Genomic DNA, 26,107 nt, shown 5'->3' on the forward strand with positions numbered 1-26,107 from the left:
ACAGGTTTAAGATCGTCAACAGATCCATCGGCGGCAGCACCTGGGAGTACGTGGACAATACTTGCATCATCAACGAAGATTTTTCTGCCGATGGAGAGTCCAGAAGGATGGCCGCCGACTGATTTTTTAATAGATTTTTTATGAGATGATCATCATCGATAATAGTGGCACGAAGTAATTATCGTGGGAAATACTTCTGGGATGAAGGTCAACGTAGATGTAGACGCGGTCGTCGAAGGTGCCTTTGTCAACAATGTTATTTCAATTAATTCTAGTGGGAGTTTTCTCACCTTTGTTGATGACGGTATAGAATGTGAGGCACTTTTTGGAGATTCCTTCTTTAGGGAAGGAGAAGTAGGGTCAGAGCGATCTTTTCTGAGGCAACAGAATGCTTTTTTGAAGATGAAGGAAGGTCTTCATGCCTCTTTTCATGCCCAGCTGAAGTGTGCTTGGATTTTTTTTTTTTAACAACCTTTGCAAGTGGTTCTGATGCGATCTCTTTTGTTGCAGTTCTCTTAAGGGAATCCCTGTGAAGAGGCATCACTACCCTCAGAAGAGAGACACTCTCCGGAAGGAGGCAATATATACATTTCTTGTGTGGGTCATCAGTATGAAGTCTTTTCTTCCCACAGGTGTCACAGGTTCTGAAAGTCCTTTTTTGGTGAGTTAGGAAATATTGTTCAGTCAAAATCTGTAGGTACTGAAAAATGGTAACTCATTTGGTGCCAGATTACTGAGAAAAAAGTAGACATCTGAGCAGAGCTCAGAGAGATGGCACATCACATGCCGTAGAAAATCTGAGTGATTCAGCCTCTTCTGGGAGTATTCTAGAGGGTGCTGTTGCCGGAATAGTTGTACTTCAAGTTTGGTTCTTTTTTTTTAAAAGGACAGAGATAGGCTATGGCAGTGACTTTCCATTGCCGTTAGGCCTATAGCAGTTCACCTACTGCTTTATTAAAGATACCGTGGGACTCCCACTGTGACGAATGGGATGATTCAAGCATGTGAAACTATGAAAAATCCTATACTGGAGAACTGTTTCCAAGTTATCAAAATAACGACAGATTTACCTCAAAGTTGGGAGAAGACACTACGGCTCAAAACACTAGCATGCCAGATTGGCTGAGCATCACCCTTTATTTATTTGTACCTTCATATTTCTTCAGTCCTGATGAAAGTGGTAGACACAATGTTTAACTGGGGGCTTGAAACTAGTCATTTTTGAGTCACTAACAAAATAGATAATGGCAGAAGTGACCACAAGTTTGTAAAACTGTGCCATTTAGTATAGATGAATAAAACTGAACTTGTCAGACCCTGTTCAAGGAGCCACGGGCGGACAGGGGCTCCTGGGACCCATCCATGGTGTTTGAGGTCATTTGCCACTGGTGTCTTGAGGTCTGTCATGCTACAGCTCTGCAAACTGGTCCCAGTGCACCCTTTCCAAACTGGATTCTCAAGGTAGCGAGGGTGAAAAGTCAAAGACTTCTGAGGGACATATTGTGAGTGGAAAAAGTTCCCAACTCAATAGTCAACTAACAGATACAATAAGATACTGTGCAGTCCAGTACTTGTCTTTAAATTAAAAGAAAGAAATTTACTTAAACAGCATTACATAATACTACACAATGCAATTAGGGGAATCAGATGATATGTGATCCTAACTGTGATCTTCCTACAGGTGCTACATGCTGCGGTACCCTCCCCGGCCAAGTGGGTTCTCCTGCCTATAATCCCTGGCATATAACTCAGCCAAGACACTGATTAGGCAGTCCCAACGCTCTAATACAGAAACCGCACTGCTGCCTCTACATAACAAATTTTCTCAGGTTAGCCACGAGTACATAAGAAATATTGCAGCTGTGGCCTCGCCCATATTCCAACACACCTTAGAGTGCTTGTCCGCCTCACCATCTGGAACATTTGGCACAGGCACCAGTAGGTTCCTCCTCAGAGTCTGCATTTGCTTTTTACTATGAACTATCCTGTTCCATTATTCTATCTGTTATAGCGGAATCGCTACCACACTATGAGGTTGATAATCAGCATGTACCTTGATAAGCACAGCTGAGGTCTTCTAGGTATTATCCATAGCATCTACGTTACGCTCTATAGCACCCTTACTGTTGCCAACCCCAACGAAAATACCAAACACAAAATAAGGATCCACAAAGATAACCAGAACTCTCATGCTCCTTCCAAGCCATAGATCTGACCCTAAATGTTACTGAAGTGTTTGTTGCGCTTAAATTTCTCCTTTCCTTGGCATCTATGGTTAATGTTAATCTATGGAGATGTTCATGGTCACGTCCGGGTTTCACAAGAACAATATAAACTAATTTTGTAAGCACATGACTAATAAATAGACTATTGCCTATTTGCTTGAATGGGGGACAGTTTACACTCTGGTTTTTATTCATGGCCGACGAGTCAAAAATGCAGTGCACAACCTCGGATTCTCACTATGTACAGTTTGACGCAGCCACTATTCAGCCACCGATCAATTTGATACACTTCGGCCAGAAATGTGTATGTGTTTATTCTGCTGAAACGTGCCACTGCTCAAAATCACAATGGTTTTAAAAGTTTCAGTACATCTACTACAAAACAGCCCAGGGTCAAAGCAATGCTCACAAGCCCGCCTCAAGCCTAGAAGATTAGAGAATCGCTAAAGAGCCATAGGGGCACTATCCACTGCATGACCAGAGTCTATGGGAGTTCAATAGGCCGAAGGGTACTGAGGTGAGTACAGCTGATTTTTATGTGACTATACCAAATACCCTTGCTGAGAGCACATATATTTCACTTGATCACAGCTGAGTGCTAATATGTTTCACTCAACCGCAGCTGTGATGCATCTGTTGGGATGACAGCATTTGGGCTGGATGTTTTGAGTAATTTGGCCTTCAGCATGTCACCACTGTTCTACCACTATAATAAATTTTGTACCTTGTTTGCTAGAACCACTAGATCCTCTCAGTTCTCACCTACTTGAGACCACTGACTACTCATCTATCCTTGAATTTGTCTCATATGAAGTGTTGCATTTCGGTATAAAAATGAATATGTAAAGACATAGGCCCTCAGTACAACCTTGGCAGGCGGCAGAGGCCGCACGCCAAGGTTGAACCGCCGCAAACCCGCTGGCTGCATTACAACATCCACCCACCGGCCCAGTGGGGATGTCGGCCGTAACATTGCAGCAGGCGCCTGGTGTTGCGGCGGTGCGACTGGTGCAGCTGCACCCGAAGCGCTTGTCACTGTCTACTGTGCAGACAGTGAAAAGCAGGGTGGGCCAAGTGCATGGGCAGTGCAGGGACCCCCAGGGGCCCCGCGACTCTTCTTCCTGCCAGCCTGCCATGGACAGGCTGGAGGGGAGGGGAGTCATAATCCCCAGGGCAGTGGTGCCCTGGCAGTTTGAAACCGCCGGGACAACGATGACGGAAAACCACCGGTCGTGGCGGTGCGACCGCAGCACTAACGGCGCAGTCAAAATATTGCGATTTGTACCGCCATACTGTTGGCGGTATGATCGCCAAAACAACCCTGGCGGTCTTTGACCGCCAGGGTTGTAATGAGGGCCATAATTCCTAATCTTCATTACTGTTCTAACGGTCAGAAACTGAATCTTCTGGCATAGACAAGTTTCTTCCTGCAGTGCCAACACTTTTTAATGAATGAGGTTTACCAGTGTCACTTATGTATTGATGGTGGCGCCAGAAAAGAAAATATGTTCTTAAGGAAATGGTGTTGACCTTTTTCAAATTGACTGTGAACTCCAAATTATATTGATCTTCTAATATCTGGAGAGTTTGTTGATACGGATGGAACATCCAACTAGAGGTGCACGCGAATGCCTCTGCTTCTGAGATGAGCTGCAACCAACACCAGTGTCTTGTAAAGACTCTTGGGGCAGATTTTATCCCAAAGTGTCTAACCGTGAACTGGCAAAGAGGAACCTTTACTTTGAATCTAAGAAACATCCAGTAAATTAGATGCATTTAATATACTGAAATAAGTGTCTTTCAGATTTGCGGTGGCCAAATAATCATTTGTGATAAGGCCTCCTGTAAAGTAGTCATTTGAAATTGTGACTTGATTAATTTGTTACCCACTCCTAGGTTTAGTATTTACATTGATGTCAAGTCACTTGTCTAAAGAACTGGCACCTCTATTGGTTTGTCCTTGAGGAAATTGACTGTCTGCCCTGGTTGTTTTATCGTCATTATGACTGACCTTGGAAATTTGTCTTTAAGGCACTCTATTTTAAGGTAATTTACCCTGTACCTTTCTTGGCAATGAGTGTCCTATTTGTTAAAAACTCCTCATCTGTAAAGCTCCAACTGCTTTTACCTATTCATTTGCTCTATATTCAGATCAACTGCTGAACCAAATAAATGCTCCCAGTAAACGGTGTGCCTATCACATTTGCTTGAATGTCACACTTTTGAAAGCTGACATTCTTAGACAGGAATGCCTTTCTAAAACAGCACCTGTGCATATATTTACCTACTGGCTGCATCTGCTGTGTCTAGAACCAACTTTAAGCATTTGTTGCAATTATTCCTGCCCTCTTTCACTTTTTATAGTGTTCTGGAAGGTTTTCAAGTATAACCTCCATATCTTTCCAGTGTTAGTCATTATGTTTATTCAACGGGGCACTGAGTTTGCTACTAGACACTGTATAGCTGCTTTTTTCTACTTGCTGATACCAGAGGTTTGCTTTCATCAGGTGGAACCCGTGTCTGTGTATGGTGCTTTCTATGTCAGGAGTTTCTTTTTCTGATTTCAACTGCTTTATTAACTCTATCATGTATGTTGAGGTTGATAACCTTGGTGACACTCATCAGTCTTTCAAGATCATCAGCTTTTGTTTCTTATGTTTATCTTTCAAAGTCCAGGGCCTCAGAGTTTATTTTCCTTCTTTCCAAGTAGACAGTCTCAGCTTTTCTTCATTGGTGGTACTATAATCAAAACTCCCTACCTACAACAAGGGGTTTCCATTTATGCAATGTGAAAATTCTTCGACGACTCATGTGATCTTTCCAACGGTTCCTTGATCCCTGTATTTGAGGCACTATAGGGTCTCAGTCCTTTGTTTTAGGAGTCTACAAACGCTTTCATGGACAGACTGTGCTTTGGCACAAAAAGTGCCTACTTCCGTAAGGTCTGAATCTGGCCGATGTTCTCACTGAGTCCCCTCTGCTTTGAGATCTTCTTCCTCTGAAGCTAACTCCATCTCCACCATGGTTGGAGCCAGTCTCTTTTGGCTGCAGCGTGTGGATTCTCCAGACTGCTCTATTTTAGCCAAGAATTCCAAAATAATGTTGTATTTATGTACGTATTTAGCTTGAAGAAAGAATAGATATCAGTCTTCAGATGCAGTCTTGAAAAAGAAAGAGCAAGCATACTGTGTGTTCTACCACAGGAAGCAAACTTACGGCTGCAGTTCGGACAAAACTTGAATGAAGTAGTGGTGCTATGAAATGGTGTTGAGGATACTCAAAGTAATGAGCTACCCTGAAATACATCTTCAGACTTAGACGAAGTGTCCGCAATGTCAAACTGTCTTCCTCTGGCAATTGGAGATTCACAGTGAAAAGCTGACACCTTCCAGCTCTCTCCTACATCGTCACACCCACTGGTGGCAAAAAACTTCACATTTTTGCGAATTTAACGTTTATCGGCATAGTGAGTCCTATGTTCTACCTTAAGTTAATGACCACCTTATTAGTTTCAAATACTTCCTTACCTAACCACTAGATTGTGGAATAATGAATGTGTGAATCAAAGACATATCAGGCTGCAAACTAGACATATGCATCTAAAACCTATACATTTTTATGTGGCAGACAATCTGCTTTATCCCCCTCTCCCCCAAAACAAGATCTATGAGTAGCAATATAGAATATGTTCTCACAGAGATTAGACAATATTTGTTAAAACACCAACAGCGGATCAAAGCACGGATGCACCTGTTGACCACTGAATACTAACTAAAGATATTTGGTCTCTTTGAGGACACGCCTTGGGGTTCCCTACTCGCGGTATGAGGAAAATCCTGATTTATGATAATCAGTTTATTTCAAAGGTCACAGAAAAAAAGGAAATTACATTTTGAACCAGGTCATTCCATAGCAGCAAGAGGGCCAAGCTACAAGTCTACTTGATATGGATTGAAAAACAAAAGGAAAGAAGACCGAGATAAAGGAAGTGCTGGCTAATAAACCCTATGGAGCACTGCAAGGTACAAATTCACAATATGCAGCACGGTACCAACTCCACACAATACCTTTGTGATACATGGTGTCTTACCTTATTGATCCAATCATATAAGGCTGTGCAAGCTGCACCACAATGGCTCCACTGCCCAGCTGATGGCATGTGTACCCGGAGTCCCAGTCGTAGTTCTTGGTGTCTCCATTCAGTAAAGCGTTCCGGCTGCGACTCACCCCTTCGATAACACTGGCACAGTCAGCAATCGTCGCAACATTCTCTTGCGGAACTGATTTGATGAAGGAGAAATAGAATGCCATTACAAAGACGCATCAGAAGGACTTCCATCGAACAATAAACATAACATGTAGTCTGGGTTGGAGCAGAAAGTCGCACACGTACATGGGGACAATCTCTGGTGTGTGGCAACTTTGCAGGCTTTTTGGTTATCTGGATTTCGACAATTCACTTGTGCTATCTATGAGGATACAGTTAGCGCATTGCTGCTCTCACCGACTCACTGTTCCACGGCTGTCAGCCTGCCTGACCCACCTGTTACACTTGGACTTTCCTACTTATTATTCATGTCCACCTTCTCTTGCCTGTTCACTTCCTGCCAATTCCACAATAGGTGGCTGTGTTTGGTAACTGAAGAATGATGGTGATGAGCCATCGTATGTTTCACCACTAGCAGCAGGCAGATGAAATCTACACACACAATGCCTGGGTTGACCACATACATCAAGCTACTGCTGCTGGGGGCTGGTTACTGGAACGATATTGCTACTTTGAAGCTAATTACAGACTAATTAAAGTGACAATCTTTCTGCATTATGAGCGCCTCTGGCCAGTTTGAAGAGAAGTGCATATACTTCCACATGAACCGAGAGAACACAATGTTAAGTATGCAGGAGTAGCATGTATTTCAGTGCTCAAACCATGCCGCATTATGGTTTGCTATGGGATATTTGGAATGTCAGTGGTGAATTAGTTCTTTCTGAGCACCGCTGTTTGGTAGATGGTAGGTATGAGGGATGGGACTGCAGTTTCTGTTGTTCAAGTCAAGGACGTTCCTGGACAGGGCTTGTCCTTTTGTCTTGATACTGTTCCAGGAAGGCTGATAGCAGCCGGATGCCGAGATCTCACACCTCACTGTGCCTTTGTTTTGTATGCTTCTGCTTGGAGACAGCAACAATGCTACTTGCTCTGAGAGTCAACACCTAGCACAAAACCTGTGTCTGATGTGCAGCCAGAAAATTACATTTGTGATAGATCCAACCCTAAACCGTTCTAAAATTTTGCTCCATTTCCAAGTTCCTCATGACTAAGAAAGGGGGTGCTCTGCAGAGTCACAGAAGGTTTGATAGCCAGACACTCATAGGTGAGGGGACATCACCTGAAATCTGCACGTTCTGCTGGAGGAACAGAGGGCCTGCCCAGAGTCTAGAAGCCTGCCTGCTCTGCATGAGGAGAGACTGTCCAGTAGGAGAAGCCCATAATGTTGCCTACATGGAGAAATAGCCTGAGAGAGCAAGCAACTGGAAGGGACAAAGCCTAAGGAGACCCTTGTGTGGAAGGAGTTCCCAAGACTCCTGAGACGTGCCTGGTTTTTAACCCTATCAAGAATTCTGCAAAACTCAAGTAAGAAGTCTGAGCTGCATCCCACTGTGACTGAGTGGTACTGCCCCTACCAACATCAGAGTCACAATGCTCTGTCAACAACATGATGGGAAACCTCATTGGCCAGAAACGGCAACTGCCAAAGTCATCCAGATGCTTGAGATTAGCATGAAGGGCACGCCTGGCACACAAGCACCCCGTCTGCACCTGGCCTAGGAGGGTTAGAAGTACTGAAGACGAACACTGCCTTCAACGTCACTGAGCTTCCTGCAAAGCCAACATCATGGCTGAGAAGCCACCGCTGAATCTACTGCGCGACCACCCTGACCTATGTGCTAAGGCTGTTTCTGATGGTATGTGCATGTATGCTGAAATGTATCTATAGAATAAAAATCCACAAATCTTAAACGTGTTTATTTCTAGGCAGAAAGTGATATATTTGTTTGAATCTGTTGACGAGTATACTGAAAAAAGTTATTCAAGATGGGAAAGCAACCATTCCACTCAAATCAGTACAGGGAACAGAGAGTTGGCAGTGTCAAGGGTCATATACATTAGTATCATCATGTCATTTCCAGAATACCTTACATTTGTGAATGAAACAGTTTCGCAAATATTGTGCAGTTTTCACTGATGTAAATGAATTAGTAATAACTTCGAAGCTAGAGAAATCATCATTTCTCAAACTGGAAATGGGAAAGAGCACTGAATGACATGACATGTAAACACTGATTAATAATGATACCTCGGTATCTAGTAAAGGTATCTCCAGGATCGAGGAAAACTTGTAGATGAAATGTACAAAGTAATCAATGTTATGATGGATTTGAGAAGGAGTAACGGGCCCATTCGCTAATGAACCAGATCCTAGGTATAGCAAAGTATGTCTTGGCGAACGAAGTATTGGTGAGCTACGTCAGGAGTTGGTAAATGACTCTTCATTGGAAACTATAAGTCAACACGTAGCATGGAAATGTTAATGTTTATGGTCCAGAGCAACAGAGAATAATAAAACAAGATTCACCTGGAAAAATGGTTCTTCCTAGAACCCACCGCGAGAATGCACTCGTCTCACGAAGCAATCAAGTGCTTCTGAGCACGCGTTATCTTTCTGTAAGTACATGACGGCTGAAACTAAGCGCTACCCTCCCTACCCACTGAGAAGGAATCCTGGAATAAAATGGCCTGTGGCACTGAGCATCACTGCCAGCCCAGGGAGCTAGTCTCTTGCTCATCACCCCGATTCTAATACCATATACACAGATTACATACGCACAGTGAGGATTACAGGATTAGATCAATTAGAACGTCTCAATAATTTTAACAAAATGCTTGTCAATAAGTATTTTTTAAAAACCATACAAGAAGGGGTTATGTATGGATCGCCGCACAAGATGGGGTGACGTTTATGTTAAGGCTATTTCTGATTACATGCATGTAACATGCTATTCAGGTCTTATTCTAGGACATGGGTACTCACAAACTTTTTCTCAGGGGCCAAAATTGCAGTATGGGTTGCGGCCAAGGGCCGCACTGAAGTGACAGCGGGGGGCGGGGCTTAGAGGGGGAACAACCACCCCACCCCATTTTTCAAAACAATGCCCCTACCCCAGTAACACACACAGCGCGCACACATACAGCGCCATCTGCTCTCACCCCTACCCCAGTAACACACACAGCGCGCACACATACAGCGCCATCTGCTCTCACCCCTACCCCAGTAACACACACAGCGCGCACACATACAGCGCCATCTGCTCTCACCCCTACCCCAGTAACACACACAGCGCGCACACACACAGCGCCATCTGCTCTCACCCCTACCCCAGTAACACACACAGCGCCATCTGCTCTCACCCCTACCCCAGTAACACACACTGCGCCATCTGCACACAGCGCCATCTGCTCCCACCCCTACCCCAGTAACACACACTGCGCCATCTGCTCTCACCCCTACCCCAGTAACACACACTGCGCCATCTGCACACAGCGCCATCTGCTCTCACCCCTACCCCAGTAACACACACAGCGCCATCTGCTCTCACCCCTACCCCAGTAACACACACAGCGCCATCTGCATACAGCGCCATCTGCTCTCACCCCTACCCCAGTAACACACACTGCGCCATCTGCACACAGCGCCATCTGCTCTCACCCCTACCCCAGTAACACACACAGCGCCATCTGCACACAGCGCCATCTGCTCTCACCCCTACCCCAGTAACACACACAGCGCCATCTGCTCTCACCCCTACCCCAGTAACACACACTGCGCCATCTGCACACAGCGCCATCTGCTCCCGCCCCTACCCCAGTAACACACACAGCGCCATCTGCACACAGCGCCATCTGCTCTCACCCCTACCCCAGTAACACACACAGCGCCATCTGCTCTCACCCCTACCCCAGTAACACACACAGCGCCATCTGCATACAGCGCCATCTGCTCTCACCCCTACCCCAGTAACACACACAGCGCCATCTGCACACAGCGCCATCTGCTCTCACCCCTACCCCAGTAACACACACAGCGCCATCTGCTCTCACCCCTACCCCAGTAACACACACAGCGCCATCTGCATACAGCGCCATCTGCTCTCACCCCTACCCCAGTAACACACACAGCGCCATCTGCACACAGCGCCATCTGCTCTCACCCCTACCCCAGTAACACACACAGCGCCATCTGCACACAGCGCCATCTGCTCTCACCCCTACCCCAGTAACACACACAGCGCCATCTGCTCTCACCCCTACCCCAGTAACACACACAGCGCCATCTGCATACAGCGCCATCTGCTCTCACCCCTACCCCAGTAACACACACAGCGTCATCTGCACACAGCGCCATCTGCTCTCACCCCTACCCCAGTAACACACACAGCGCCATCTGCTCTCACCCCTACCCCAGTAACACACACTGCGCCATCTGCACACAGCGCCATCTGCTCTCACCCCACCCCAGTAACACACACACACACACACAGCACACACACAGCGCCATCTGCTCTCACCCCTACCCCAGTAACACACACACACAGCGCACACACACAGCGCAATCTGCTCTCACGCCTACCCCAGTAACACACACTACATTAAAAACAAATAAATAAATAACCAAAGAGCCTTACCTGACTCAAAGCACTGTAAAGATGCCACAAATGTGGAACAGCAGGCAGGCAGGCGGGCATGCTCCCGCGGCCCTCTTCTATGTTTACATACTGCTGCCATTATGATATGGCGTTTGGTGTGCGTCTCGCGGGCCGCCAAGCTAGGTCCGTGGGGCCGCTGGCGGCCCGCGGGCCGTACTTTGAGTACCGTTGTTCTAGGACAACATTTACAGCACTAATCTTTATATTGTGTATGTAAGCGGCTTAGGGCCAAGAAAACCGGATATAGTGGCTTGTGAAAACAGCTAACAGGGTGTGTGAGACTGCCACATCATCTCACAAGGAGGCTGACTGACTAGCACTAACAGAAATAACAGAAATGCGGGAAATACATTCTTTCTGCGACATTTAGGACGCTATTGAGGTGAGCAGAGCACGGAGCACACGTGGAATGAAAGATGTCTATCTCAGGCAGCGCCCTTGCAGTGATGGGGATGCGAGGAGCCGAGCGGCGCCCTGCAGTGATGGGGATGCGAGGAGCCGAGCGGCGCCCTGCAGTGATGGGGATGCGAGGAGCCGAGCGGCGCCCTGCAGTGATGGGGATGGGAGGAGCCGAGCGGCGCCCTGCAGTGATGGGGATGCGAGGAGCCGAGCGGCGCCCTGCAGTGATGGGGATGCGAGGAGCCGAGCGGCGCCCTGCAGTGATGGGGATGCGAGGAGCCGAGCGGCGCCCTGCAGTGATGGGGATGCGAGGAGCCGAGCGGCGCCCTGCAGTGATGGGGATGCGAGGAGCCGAGCGGCGCCCTGCAGTGATGGGGATGCGAGGAGCCGAGCGGCGCCCTGCATTGATGGGGATGCGAGGAGCCGAGCGGCGCCCATGCAGTGATGGGGATGCGAGGAGCCGAGCGGCGCCCATGCAGTGATGGGGATGCGAGGAGCCGAGCGGCGCCCATGCAGTGATGGGGATGCGAGGAGCCGAGCGGCGCCCATGCAGTGATGGGGATGGGAGGAGCCGAGCGTTGCCCTGCAGTGATGGGGATGCGAGGAGCCGAGCGGCGCCCTGCAGTGATGGGGATGCGAGGAGCAGAGCGGCGCCCATGCAGTGATGGGGATGCGAGGAGCCGAGCGGCACCCATGCAGTGATGGGGATGCGAGGAGCCGAGCGGCGCCCATGCAGTGATGGGGATGCGAGGAGCCGAGCAGCCCCCGCCCCCTCTCCACCAAGAGTAACTGGGAGGAAAGCTAGAAAGAAACCCAACACGCTGGAAGGGGCAGGCACTGGGTGTGCGGGAGAATACTGGGGAGACCCTCTCCGATGACACGCCTGAAGGCTTCTTAGAGCTATGATGGCTTGGCGAAGAGTAAGGCGGGAAGATAGTAATCATTCAGCAGCAAGAAAGCTAGGAGACTAATTACAGACATACAAGTGACGCAGAGGTAGATCCATCCTTAAAGTCAGCAGTGATATGCTTTGGGTTCTACAAGATGCACCTGGTTTCATATTATGACTGCTGAAGTACCAATTACAGCTCGTATGGTTCTGACACACAGCTTTTGTGCTAACTGTACACTATACTGGTTGTATGATGTTAAAACATATACCTTTACCACACATTCTTTACTGGGTAATAACTTTACAACGCAAAGTAATTACAACGCAAAAGCCTTATTACAGATATGCCTTTTCAATGCAAGGTGTGTGTGTATATTTATTTATATATAGGTGAGTGTATACATAAATATATATATATATATATATATATATGTGTGTTTAATATATAGCGATTCCTGTACAAACTTCCATCTCTAATTTCTTTATAATCGGCAACTGGCAATGCGCACAGTCGCCAAGGGAGTGCGCAGTTTCTAGCTCTATGGAGGTTCTCTTTCATCAACGCCTCCAACTTTCCCGAGTTGAACCAAACAAACGCATCTTACAGGCGCACACCTATCCAGGGATTGCTCAGGGAAGCTGATCTTTGCTGTCCTAAACCAATGTAGGCTGGTTACGCTGTCTAAGGTAGGTGAGGGATAGCTCTGCCGTCTGCGCTGACTGAGATCTCAGCCAGCAGAGGAAAGCACTGATCTGCCTAAGGTGAGGGATAGTTGTGCCATCTGCACTGAGCGAGATCTCAGCCAGCAAAGGAAAGCACAGATCAGCCAAAGGTGAGAGATAGCTGTCCTGTCGGCACTGACTGAGATCTCAGCCACCACAGGAAGGCACAGATCTGCCTAAGGTGAGGGACAGCTGTGCTGTCTGCGCTGAGTGATATCTCAGCCACCACAGGAAGGCACAGATCTGCCTAAGGTTAGGGATAGATGTGCTGTCCGCTCTGAGTGAGATCTCAGCCACCACAGGAAGGCACAAATCTGCCTAGGTGAGGGATAGCTGTCTGCACTGAGTGAGATCTCAGCCACCACAGGAAGGCACAGATCTGCCTAAGGTGAGGGATAGCTGTGCTGTCTGCGCTGAGTGAGATCTCAGCCACCACAGGAAGGCACAGATCTGCCTAAGGTGAGGGACAGCTGTGCCGTCTGCGCCGAGTGAGATCTCAGCCACCACAGGAAAGCCCAGATCTGCCTAAGGTGAGGGATAGCTGACTGCACTGACAGATCTCAGCCACCACAGGAAGGCACGGATCTGCCTAAGGTGAGGGATAGCTGTGCCGTCTGCGCTGAGTGAGATCTCAGCCACCACAGGAAAGCCCAGATCTGCCTAAGGTGAGGGACAGCTGTGCCGTCTGCGCTGACTGAGATCTCAGCCACCACAGGAAGGCACGGATCTGCCTAAGGTTAGGGACAGCTGTGCCGTCTGCGGTGAGTGAGATCTCAGCCACCACAGGAAGGCACGGATCTGCCTAAGGTTAGGGATAGATGTGCTGACTGAGATCTCAGCCACCACAGGAAGGCACAGATCTGCCTAAGGTGAGGGATAGCTGTGCAGTCTGCGCTGAGTGAGATCTCAGCCACCACAGGAAAGCCGAGATCTGCCTAAGGTGAGGGATAGCCGACTGCACTGACTGAGATCTCAGCCACCACAGGAAGGCACGGATCTGCCTAAGGTTAGGGATAGATGTGCCGTCTGCGCTGACTGAGATCTCAGCCACCATAGGAAGACACGGATCTGCCTAAGGTTAGGGACAGCTGTGCCGTCTGCGGTGAGTGAGATCTCAGCCACCACAGGAAGGCACAGATCTGCCTAAGGTTAGGGATAGATGTGCTGTCCGCTCTGAGTGAGATCTCAGCCACCACAGGAAGGCACGGATCTGCCTAAGGTTAGGGATAGATGTGCTGACTGAGATCTCAGCCACCACAGGAAGGCACAGATCTGCCTAAGGTTAGGGATAGATGTGCTGTCCGCTCTGAGTGAGATCTCAGCCACCACAGGAAGGCACGGATCTGCCTAAGGTGAGGGATAGCTGTGCCGTCCGCGCTGAGTGAGATCTCAGCCACCACAGGAAGGCACAGATCTGCCTAAGGTGAGGGTTAGCTGTGCCGTCTGCGCTGAGTGAGATCTCAGCCACCACAGGAAAGCCCAGATCTGCCTAAGGTGAGGGATAGCTGACTGCACTGACAGATCTCAGCCACCACAGGAAGGCACGGATCTGCCTAAGGTGAGGGATAGCTGTGCCGTCTGCGCTGAGTGAGATCTCAGCCACCACAGGAAGGCACGGATCTGCCTAAGGTGAGGGACAGCTGACTGCACTGACTGAGATCTCAGCCACCACAGGAAGGCACGGATCTGCCTAAGGTGAGGGATAGCTGTGCCGTCTGCGCTGAGTGAGATCTCAGCCACCACAGGAAGGCACGGATCTGCCTAAGGTGAGGGACAGCTGACTGCACTGACTGAGATCTCAGCCACCACAGGAAGGCACAGATCTGCCTAAGGTGAGGGATAGCTGTGCCGTCTGCGCTGAGTGAGATCTCAGCCACCACAGGAAGGCACGGATCTGCCTAAGGTTAGGGATAGATGTGCTGTCCGCTCTGAGTGAGATCTCAGCCACCACAGGAAGGCACAGATCTGCCTAAGGTGAGGGATAGCTGTGCCGTCTGCGCTGAGTGAGATCTCAGCCACCACAGGAAGGCACGGATCTGCCTAAGGTGAGGGATAGCTGTGCCGTCTGCGCTGAGTGAGATCTCAGCCACCACAGGAAGGCACGGACCTGCCTAAGGTGAGGGACAGCTGACTGCACTGACTGAGATCTCAGCCACCACAGGAAGGCACGGATCTGCCTAAGGTGAGGGACAGCTGTGCTGGGTGAGGAGCTGGACTCGCGGATCACGTCCTGAACCAGCTGCTGGTGTGTGCTCAGAGCTCTGCCAACGAGGACTCCAGACGGGTCCAGCTTCGCACCGGAGGCGTCCTTGCTCCTTCAGCCAGCTGACAGATGTAACCGTGGAGGCCGAGTTCAGGAGCCTGAGCTATGGATGCCGTCACCCAGAGAGGTGCAGGCGTCAGCCAGCTTCCATCCAGGAGTTCTGCCTCACACTGACTATAATAAATAAATGAGTAACACTGTTATTTCTCACAACAGTTCCCTTAGTTTGGTTTTAGCATTTTCTCTTAGGTGCACACTCTGCCGATGAGTAAGGCAGCTTCTGCCACGGCCAGTTCAGGCGGTGCAGAGAAGTGTGCTTTGAAGCTCAGTAGGCGTTATCCAAGCGCTGTCTGTTCTGTTTCTTCACAGGCAGGAGAGAGCCTCTAATTGTATCAGACAGGAGCAGCCGTGCTGCCCCTCCTCTTCCCCTCCAGGGGGCGCTGGCCACTCCCCCGTTTGAAGTTCATTACCATCGCTCATACCAACTTGATGCATTTATTAAACGCGCCATCTGGCAGGGCCCGGCTCGGAGCGCTTTCTGTCTTCCCGCTCTCTCTTTCCCAGGGGAGGGGGGGCTTCCATTTGTGACATTCTGTTTGCAAAAACGGTGCCAGGACCAACAGTGGCTGGTTTTTCCCATCGCGAGTACATTTTCTGTTCCTGTGAACTGTCCAAATATTAGAGAAGTGAGAAGCAGGACAAACAAACAGCATCTCGGGGCGGACGTGGCACAGAGCGCGCCCCAAAGAGTTTACAGTGAACAGAGGCAGGCGAGTCCCGGACCGGAGGGGCTCACGGACGAGAGCAGCCCCCGAGAGCTGGGAACACGCCACACTCAGTTCTACATATCTATAATTTACTCCACGTACTATAAATATTAAAGAAGATCTCTGTACCCCCGAGAGCCGGGGGACTTAAGGCGCGCCTAGAGGTCGGGTTGGCTGCCAAGAGCCAAGCGCACAGGGATGGCACCACAGAGTGGGAACACGCAAATGCCATCTCCGTTGGACCACTCAAACTAGAAAGAATCGGAAATTCCTTTCAGTATTTTATTCAGATGTTTTATACATACAAATAAACTTCATATAGTTTGCGCAGAAAGGGGCAAGGCCTCTGGGAACATCTAGCCAATCCCTCACAGGGCACTGCAGTGAACAATCTCATGGTTTCTTACCTCCAGCAATGGGTTTCCAACATTAACTTAGATATTACAAATACTCTTCTACAGATCTATCGCAAGGTGGTGGGGGGGGGGGTGGGGGGGGGGGGGTGGGAGGGGGCAGAAGTCAGAGGGGCTTGAGCCCCCCCCACCCGCTCCTGGTACACGGTCTATTCATTCAATGTAAACACTGAGGCAGCCTGCATGGCACTGCCACCAGGCACTACTGCTGCCACGCCTTCTCTTTTCATGGACGACACCTTTTATACTTAGAATGATGCGCTTATAGCGCCTAAAACACAGAAGCGACCAATTGGCCCCACTTCAGGTTTTGGACCCAAATTGCACATTAATGTATGATAAACCAGCTCCCTTATAAAGCCGCCATCCAAAATATTTAGCATTTTAACACTTGATCCTTCAAACTTTGATGGAACTTTTTCAATGAGGGTGTGTGAAATTAAAGGGGAGCGAGAGGCCAAAAGCAGACTCTTACTAAAGAATATGTGTAAAACTATGAAGCAAAAACCTCTTAACAGATTTGAACTATTCTGGACCAAGATATAGCATATATTCCAAAGCTTCATTTAGTGTTGATCCATTGGGTAATTTTTGAGAAAATGAAAAAACTAAAACAATGCAAAATTTACTAATAACTAGATCATTTAGTTTGTGACCCGCAATTTTGAACGAAAATCAAATCTGACTGCATCAGTAGAGTTTATTCTATTTGAAATCTTGTGCTCCACAAAACAAAACGTCCAAAGCGTAAACCTGAAGCAATCTGATTGGTTGAGAAGGCCTTGCCTACCAAGCACACGCAAGCTGCTGGATTGTGAAAGAGCCTTGTGGGCTTCCAGCCCGCCCTCTGCTTACCTTTGGGCTGACGTTCTTGTTGCTTTCTGATATGCTTACTTCTTATTCGATGTCTTGCCTTCCTCCCCTTCCATTGGTCCCGACTGTGTAGCACAGCATCTTTACCATCTTTTTAATTGGCTGACTTGTATCCGTCCACAGCTCAGTATTAGGGAACTACTTTTTCTTTAGCACCTCCATGATCCTTTTAGGTTGAAGCTGTAAACGGCTGCCAGGCTAGGTGCCTTCCAAAAAAAGTCCTTTTACGCTACTCCAGTTTCATGGTTTTGTTTTTATTTACCAATCCCTCTTGCATTTCAGAGGCACATACGTGCATGCATGGTGACACATGTCGGGGCCTGTGTCACGACGCACAAGTCACCATGCATGTGCACGCTGAAGAAATTAAGCAGCCGAATCAAAGCACATGCTATTTAATTATTTATGGATATATTTTGTTTTGGGTGATGCTGCACAACATCAGCAAACAATGCCAGGTACCGATGCTATGCAGTATTGCCAAAAAAACACTGGCAAAGCCAATACGTCCCAATAGGTCACAAACCAATTAACTTTGCTAATGCTTGTTGTCTTGACTGTTATTACAAGGTGGACAAACCGGCTCACCTCATTCATAAAACTGGAGAATTTCCTGTCTGGGTCGCATGGGGGTGAGGTGAAAAAACAAACACTTTGCCTTGAAAAACAAGTGCGCTCTACGGCGGAAGCACGGCTTGTGAATCAGTCTGCAGATCCAGGAATCAATATGCTTAGTTTGGTGCCATTTGCTCACTGTTGAACCTACAGGTCGAGCCAGCTAGACGATGCGTTAGATCTGTTTATAGTGAACCAATGACTCCCAAACTCGCCCATGCGTCAGTGTCGGTAAAGGAGTGCGCAGTTTCTACTGGGAAGATGAATGTCTGACCGCCCCTGCTCAGCGCTATGGTCACACCTCGACTTAAGAGTGGACATAAGAGGTGCCCTCACCAGCCTATGGCTACTAAGGACCCGCTTCAGAGACCTAAAGTTATCTTGATCCTTGGGTCTACAGATACCTCGGCTAAGGTGATAACTAGTTATTTCACTAGTCCATGAACAGGTCAATATGTACAAGGAGCCCGTGCGCTGGAGGCTTCAAAACCAACCAATCAGGAAGATGAGGGATGCCAGGAATGAACTGGGAACACTTAGCAGATGATGGAGCAGGCAGTAAGCGGGAAACAGCTCCCTTCCGATGGTGCTGCTGGGATCACGGCCTCATCGAAGAGGTCGAGTCTAGCATCAAGGTTGTGAGGATGTCGGCGAGGGAGGTAAGTCACCAAGATAGGACTCAAGAGGATCTGTTAAACCAAACACTGCGGCCCTCTCTCTGGCAGAGCTGCTTTAGTGTCCGAAGCGACACATGGCACCTACAGGATCACTAATGGCACTGGAAACTGGAATGATAGTTAAGGCGTCGCAGACCGAAAGGTCAGTTTTACCCCTGCTTTTTACAGACGTTCGCTTTAAATACGTGACTAGTTCCAAGGATATTCATGTAATTTTATAACTAAAATGTGAAACGTGGTGTTACATGGAGAATGCAGGTGTACTGATGTAGGCACAAAGAACGTAAAATCCTTGGACCTATCATAAGGATTGATTTACACAGTTCAACGAGAACTGGTACTCTTAAAAAGCTTACACATGGGTGGGTAGGTAGAAAGAGCCTTTAAGGCATGTGAAGGCCAGAGAGTATATACTGAGAGAGACGCACCCAGGAACAGATCAGCGGGAGGCGGGGGAGTATGGTGGAGGGGGGAGGGCAGACACATATTTGCACTGTTTCCAAAAACTGCTCATAATTTGAGACCTGCATGGAAAATTGGAACTGAACTCTCAATCAATCAGGATTTATAAAGCGTGGCAAATCACACGTGAAGGTCTCAAGGTGCTGTAGTTTCTAGCTGCTTCGTGGTGCTCTGATCATTAGAACACCAATGTCTTGAGTCTTTTTCTGAATTTCCGGAGTGATACAGCATTCCTGACGTGCAGGGAGTGTCATTCCAGGCTTTGGTCACCAAGTGCGAGGAATAGGGGGGCAAGGGTGGGGGATGGGGGAGGGGATTTGGAGGAGATGGGCAGGGGTGGGGGGAGGTGTTGTCTGCAAGGAAAAGGGATAAAGGGAAGCAGATCACAGATGTCTGGTCGGTTGGTGGAATATCATTCATCTGTCGATGTATGCTGGTCCTTCATTGTGCTGGGCTTTGTATGCAGGCAGCATCTTGAACCTGCATCTCTTCAGAACAAGAGCCAGTGTAGCTGCTTGCGGTGCAGGTGATGTGAGTTTGTCTGGAGAGGTCAAGGATGAGTTTTGTACTGTCTGTAGTCTGTGCAGTGATTCATATGTAGAGTGTTACTGTAGTCCAGGCTGGTGGTGATGAGGGCTTGAGTGACGGTCTTTCTGATGTCCACTGGGAGCCACCTGAAGATCTTACGGAGCTCTGTACTGATATGTCAGTGTACTAAGTTCCCACTCAGAGTTATGCAGAAGGATTGAAACTGCTAAAATAAATGGGAAGGTAGGTTTGGATTGCAATGTGAAGTCTTTCTACGAACGGTTGAGTTTGAAAGCTTATACAATTAAGATATTAACGGGAGGGACAGAGAATGGATTATAAAATGAAGTTTTCTATAAGCAGATATGCTTGAGAGCTGCAGAGCTTAGAACATGAGGCTATGAATGGGAGGGGCAGAGAACAACAGAGGCGTGTGGGATTGTTGTGATGGGGTGAAAGAGAAGTGCCTGTGAGAAATGGGAAGTGGCTGCCCTGGAGGGGGGCAGAAGGGAGGTAATTGGGCCTCATGCACTTAATTGTATGTATTGTTTGGAAGATAGCACTTTAGACTCTGAATAGGTACATCTCTCCTGAGCCTTAAATAATAGTGGCGCTCACTGAGCTCTAAGCAATTACGGGTACATTGTAAAGGGAATGAGGCTAGGGATGAAACACTTGGGAACTTTGAAAACCCTCCTTTTTGGGTTCTTTTGTGTCTTTTTCCACAGAAAGAATGTGTTCATAAGAGGACTCACAATTTTGATAACAGGACTAGATTGAATGAGACCTGACACGGCTTTCGGATAATTTGCTGTTTCAGTGAGGTGGGTGTGATAACTGTCAGAGATGAAAGCAGAAATATGACCCATGGGGATAGAGACATCTTAAGGAATACAAACACATATGGAGTAGGGGGTCACAAAACAATGTGGTGCAACAGGACATCTGTTGAACTAAAAATCATGATACCATGAGAACTTATAATGTTTGAATAATGTTTCTGCTATAGCTCGGAAAGCGTGGACTTCTTTATCTTGAATAAGTCTAATTGAGGATTGATCCAATGTTGTGTCCAAACCGAATGGAGGCGGGTTATAAAAGATAGAGGAAAAATGATTGCAAATGTAGGTTCCTTGAAGAGAGAGCTTTGGATCATATCTAATATTGTGGATGGACTGATTCCCATGCTGTATTTTATTCTTCTGTTTCCAGCCTTGAAGAAGTGGCACTCAAAGCTACGAAACACGTGTTGGCTGGAAGTTTCAGTTTCCCTGTCTAGAATCAACCGTGGTTTTCAGAATAAGGCTTGAGGCACTTGTAGTAAGCATATGCAAAGACAGCACATGCACAGGAAGCTATTTACGTGGAATTGTAGTATGTATGAATGATGCAGAATTGCGAACCCCCATTTAAGATAACAAGGTTTTTGTTGCTAATAAGTGTATCTTTTTGCACTTTGGCAATAAATGTGTTGATGAATTGAAACATACTCAAGTGTATATGCTCTCCACGAAATTTGTGTTTGTTTTGTATATATCAAGTGGGTGGGCACCGTCGAATAGGGCAGCCTGTGCAGAGCCACTATTATCTTCCCTCATACTTTAATGCGCTTCAAAATATTCAGTCACATTATTTTACATTTGTGTTAGGAAAGACCCATATTTGCTCCATAAATGCTTGGTGTTTTTGGATAGTTCAACTCTAAAGGCTGGATCCCATAACTAGTAAAGTTTAGCCTGAAAACAGGTTTTGTTATCCATTGTTCAAAAAACTCAGAACCTCAGCGAAAATGGGTTATTTGCAACTGGGAAGGAACATGATATTGGGGTACAATCAGATCAGCCACAGCATCATTTGGTTAGAGTACTCAAGAGACCTGCAGGTCACACACAGATGTCAGCAGAGAGTGTTCAACTTTCCAAGGCATTCTTTTGCCTCAACCAGACTAAGGGAACTGTCAACATTTCCATACACTAGCATTATTGTATTGCTTCACTATTGTGAGCCTGGTCTCAGATCATTCTGTAGCACTTTCTGTGAGAGTTCACTGTCTAACAGTCCTCTGCTGTGGTGCTGCTTCTGTTAACTCATTAGAATACAGTGTAATTAGAAGCCAAATCCTGAGTCCGAGAACACTTTCTTAACCTGCTTCATGTGCAGTACTTATGTGTTTATTAAAAATCGATCTAGACTAATGGTAAGATGAGTCCTAACAGTTTAAAGCCTGCAGCTAAATGTATACAGTAATCACAGCATTCTTTATTTGATATTTGGCAGTCACGTGGCCAGGCAGATTTTACACTTAGGCCCCCTAATATGGGTTTTCGTCACAATTAATTTACAGGGTGTCTAGTGTTAGTCACCACTGTCAACAATGTTCCCAAAATAGGATGAATTAAAGCCATGAGTTTAGCAGCGAGAGAGAGAGGCACAGCCAGAACTTTACGCATACACACAATACTCAGCCATTAATCCTCATGCATACCAGTGCGCACCTGCACACAAATTCACTTTTTGAATACTTCCGAGCACTTAAGATTCATGGCTCCACTTGGGTGGCAAGGGCTGGCTCCAATGAAGGGCTCAGAGTAAGCTAGGCATTATAATTTCATTATTGATTTTGTATTTAAGTAACGCATGGCAGCTTTCAAGGGAAACACAGCGGAACAAGAATTAGGAAGGAGACAATGAGCCTGCTAGGTAACAAAAACAGTCAAGTAATTCAAGATTCCTGCGTCAGAAGCCACTGGTCGACAGCGGAAGAAGCTAGGTGCGCTTGTGCTCCTCACGGCGTCCACCAGAGCGTTCTGTGAAGCGGTTCCTGTCCTACCTACACTTGGGTTGCGGGAAGGCAGTGGGCTGTTGTTATTTGCCCTGTCGGGTGGAGAGCAGGTTGGAGCTCTGGCGTGAGGCGTTTAGTGAGAAGGAGGCCCTGGTGCATCTTGCAATCTCACCTTTGCTGGCGGTTTAGTACAGAGAGTGGGCCGAAGACAGAAGATCATTGGCCTGGATCAATGGCCGTGACAGCAGGCAGAGAACAGGGATCCAGGTGCTGAAGACCGGGGCGTCAATACTAATCAGTGCTGAGCAAAACAGGAGCAAAGTGGGGGCCAAGAAAGTAAAGGTATTTATTTTACTAACAAAGATGCAAAGCATAAGAACAAAATATATTATTGTGTGCTGAATCTGTGTTCTGCGTAACTGCATGCAGCCGCTGTGACTGCTGTTTTCTCGACTACCTTAAGCCTTCTGATAAAGTTTCCTCACAACAAAACAATTTCATCTTCATCGAGCTACCTCAGCCAGCCCCTAATTAATGAAACTGAGCTATACGCCGCAAATTGTAAAATTGCGTTGATACATTAGCTAGCATTAAGTTACTGCGGTGGCCTCAGGTCCGAGCCCTTCTCTGGTCCTCTGCAGTGTCGTGGGCCAGAACCTGCTGGCTCTTGCTTCAAGTCAGCAGGACCCACCCCACAAGATCAACACCATGAAGAGTCTAAACCTGGCCTAAGCAGGACCGGTGGAAGGCCGGGGCCAACCTCTAACACTGTACGAAGAAGTGCTGGTAAAGCAGGTCTCGCACATCAACACTGACAAAGATTCACCACCTCTTGAGTGGAAGCAGTGCCTTATGCTTCATGGTCCTTCTCCCTAACCGTGGGGTGAAGCCCAAACCATCACAGTCAAATAAAATAACTTACTTTAAAAGTGGGAAACAGTCTGGTAAAATTGCAGACTCAATGAGTACTGAACCAGCAAAAGGTAAAACCGATATCCCCGGCAAATCGTAGTGCTTTAAAACAAATCCTTTACAACAAATAGATGATGAACCAAAAAGGATGCATGAAAATGTAAATCAGTCAGTGGAGTTCCACAATGATAAGATGCGCTTCAGTAGCTAAACCAACAGCAAGTGACATAGTCACAGCTGAAACACAACAGGCAGTTTTAAATCACTTTCTTACCTCTTTGCTAAACATTGCCCCCACCTAAACCGGAAAGGGAAAATGTGAGCGTTACCCATGCTACTGTCCTCTGGTTGAAGGATTTACTAAAGGAGGAGATCAAGGGGACAAGCAATGTAGATGACTCGTTCCATATGAACGAGGATGATATGGCCATGACGGACACTTCACTTCTCCCTGGAGTACTCCCTCCATCATTAACATCATCAACAAAACTCTGAATTGTTTTGACAACACCGGCAACATCAAAGGATAAATGAATACAAGAAAACTGGACCTCACAATACCTAAAACCTCACTGGCCCAACCAGTTCTCTCAATAATTGAGAGCATGCGCAGAACTCTGGATATAAAATCAGGAGCATTGAACTCCCAGACAATGAAGCTAGATGCAGAAATCGAGGTCATGCAAGAAGGGGCTTTCTATATTCCTGCCAGTGATAGGAGAATGGAAATAATGGAAGGGGTGGTGACCAACACTAAAAAACCAACTCATCAAAAGCGAAACCTGTAATTGCTCAGCAATCCTCTCTAAGCTAGGAGAAGTGCCAGAGACCATCCAATCAATACTAGGAGACTGCAAGAAGACTATACCAAGTCACTGAAAAACACCAGGCAAGTCAACTATTAATAAAAATGATAAGAGCATCTCTTTTATGCCAAATCCACCAATAATAACGACTTAGGTCGACCAGAATCGGTCACTACTGAAACAATGGAAGTAGACACTGAAGAAGCCTTAGAAGTCAAGCCGGCCAAGCAGGATTTAAAGATATTACAAAACTGCGAATTCAAAAAAGGACTGAAAAACACCAGGAGAAGACTATATAAGAAAGTTAAGAAAAAGCAGTAAGATGTTATTGAATCACAATTCTCCTTTCTCAGCAAGAGCGCTTGGTACTGGAGTACAGGGTGTTTGGGAACACCAATCCCGGGCTGCTATCAAACATAAGTAGCCGGATGCGCATTCATATACAGGAAATTCTGATTGGCAGCTCTAAGGGATGAAGCCTGAGAGGGTAAATCACCTACATCAACTAAATCACACTCAGTTGATATCGGGTATGAATTTTGTTCAACATCGAAGGTAAATTCTGTATACAGGAAGAACCTTAGGATCATGGAAGATACAGCACTCTACAACAGCTCAACTAATCCACTCCTGGGATATTGCCCCAAATCAGTGGTACTGCTAGAGACAATGAGTAGTGCATCATCATCCTGCCTAAATGCTAATGCAGAATCTTATCACAAGCATAACAAATTAAATGAATATGGGTCTCCCAATTAGGAAACAAGAAGGATTCATGAATTACATCACAATCAAAACACAGAAAACATTTCCAAAGAGAGCTCGCTAGTGTCAAATAAAAAAAACAGTCACACAGATTAGTGACTATACCAAATAATGGAAACATTGGTCAGAGCAACAACTGAAACCACATCATCATTTGGGAAAGAGACAATGACAGTGACGTACAAGTTACTTACCTTTGGTAACAAAATATCTGGTTAAAGACATATTCTAGTTGCAGATTTCTTACCTTAGAATTTCCCCCAGGCGTCAGACTGGATCCGCAGATTTTTCTTCGAGCAATACCCTTGCACGTCGGTAGGTGGCGTCGGTCGACTCCGTGGGCGTCGTAGTCTCATATGGACGCTGCCCTCGCGCAGTGACGTCAGTTTCTTTTAACGACTTTCCACGCCAAAGCGCAGAGCGCTAAGAACACTGAGATTGGTGCGCCGGAGCTAAGGGCCTGAAAGGGGGAATCCCTGTCCCTAGAAATCAGTTTGCAAGCGGGGAGGATGGGTGGGCGGTAAGGAATCTGCAACTAGAATATGTCTCTACCAGATATTTCATTACTGAAGGTAAGTAACTTGTACATCTGATAGAGACTTCTAGTTGCAGATTCCTTACCTTAGAATAGATACCCAAGCAATGCCATCCGCGGTGGTGGGCTGCGAACCAAGATCATACCAGGAAGTCCTGCAGGACCGAACGACCAAGACGGACCTGACTGTCCAGACAGTAGTGTTTAGCAAACGTGTGCAGGGATGCCCACGTAGCTGCCTGGCAGATATCCAGGACAGGAACTCGCATGCTAACTCAGTGGAAGCAGCAGTTGCTCTAGTGGAATGAGCACGCAAGCCCTCAGGAGGTTGCTTCCTGGCCCCAACGTAGCACATTTTGATGCAAAGAAGCACCCATTGAGAGATGGTAACGCTTTTCCACCACATTCTCTTTTTTCACACCCACATACCCAACGAAGAGTGGATCGTCCGCCCGGAAATCTTTAGTAGGATTGAGGTAGAACGCCAACGCTTTTTTTGGGTCCAGGCGGTGAAGTCTCTCCTCCTCATGGGAAGGACGTGGGGGTGCGTAGTAAGTAGGCAGAGTGATGGACTGGCCTACATGAAAGGGTGTAACCACCTTAGGAAGAAAGGAAGCCTTAGTGCACAACACTACTTTGTCAGGGTGCACAGAAAAGTATGGAGGTTTTGAGGAAAGGGCTTGAAGCTCACTCACCCTGCGAGCAGA

General features: G+C 47.2%; 1 protein-coding gene across 2 annotated transcripts in view; it reads right to left on the reverse strand.

Annotated features, from left to right (window-relative positions):
- Positions 1 to 26,107, reverse strand: part of BTBD9 (BTB domain containing 9) — a 523,844-nt gene that overhangs the window by 167,929 nt on the left and 329,808 nt on the right. For both annotated transcript variants that reach the window (XM_069236325.1, XM_069236324.1), the window contains one exon: positions 6,316 to 6,505. In XM_069236325.1, coding sequence (XP_069092426.1) covers positions 6,316 to 6,505 — 190 coding nt within the window. The remainder of the gene's footprint in view (positions 1 to 6,315; positions 6,506 to 26,107) is intronic.

This window comes from Pleurodeles waltl, chromosome 5 (assembly GCF_031143425.1).
Source record: "Pleurodeles waltl isolate 20211129_DDA chromosome 5, aPleWal1.hap1.20221129, whole genome shotgun sequence".
NCBI lineage: Eukaryota > Metazoa > Chordata > Amphibia > Caudata > Salamandridae > Pleurodeles > Pleurodeles waltl.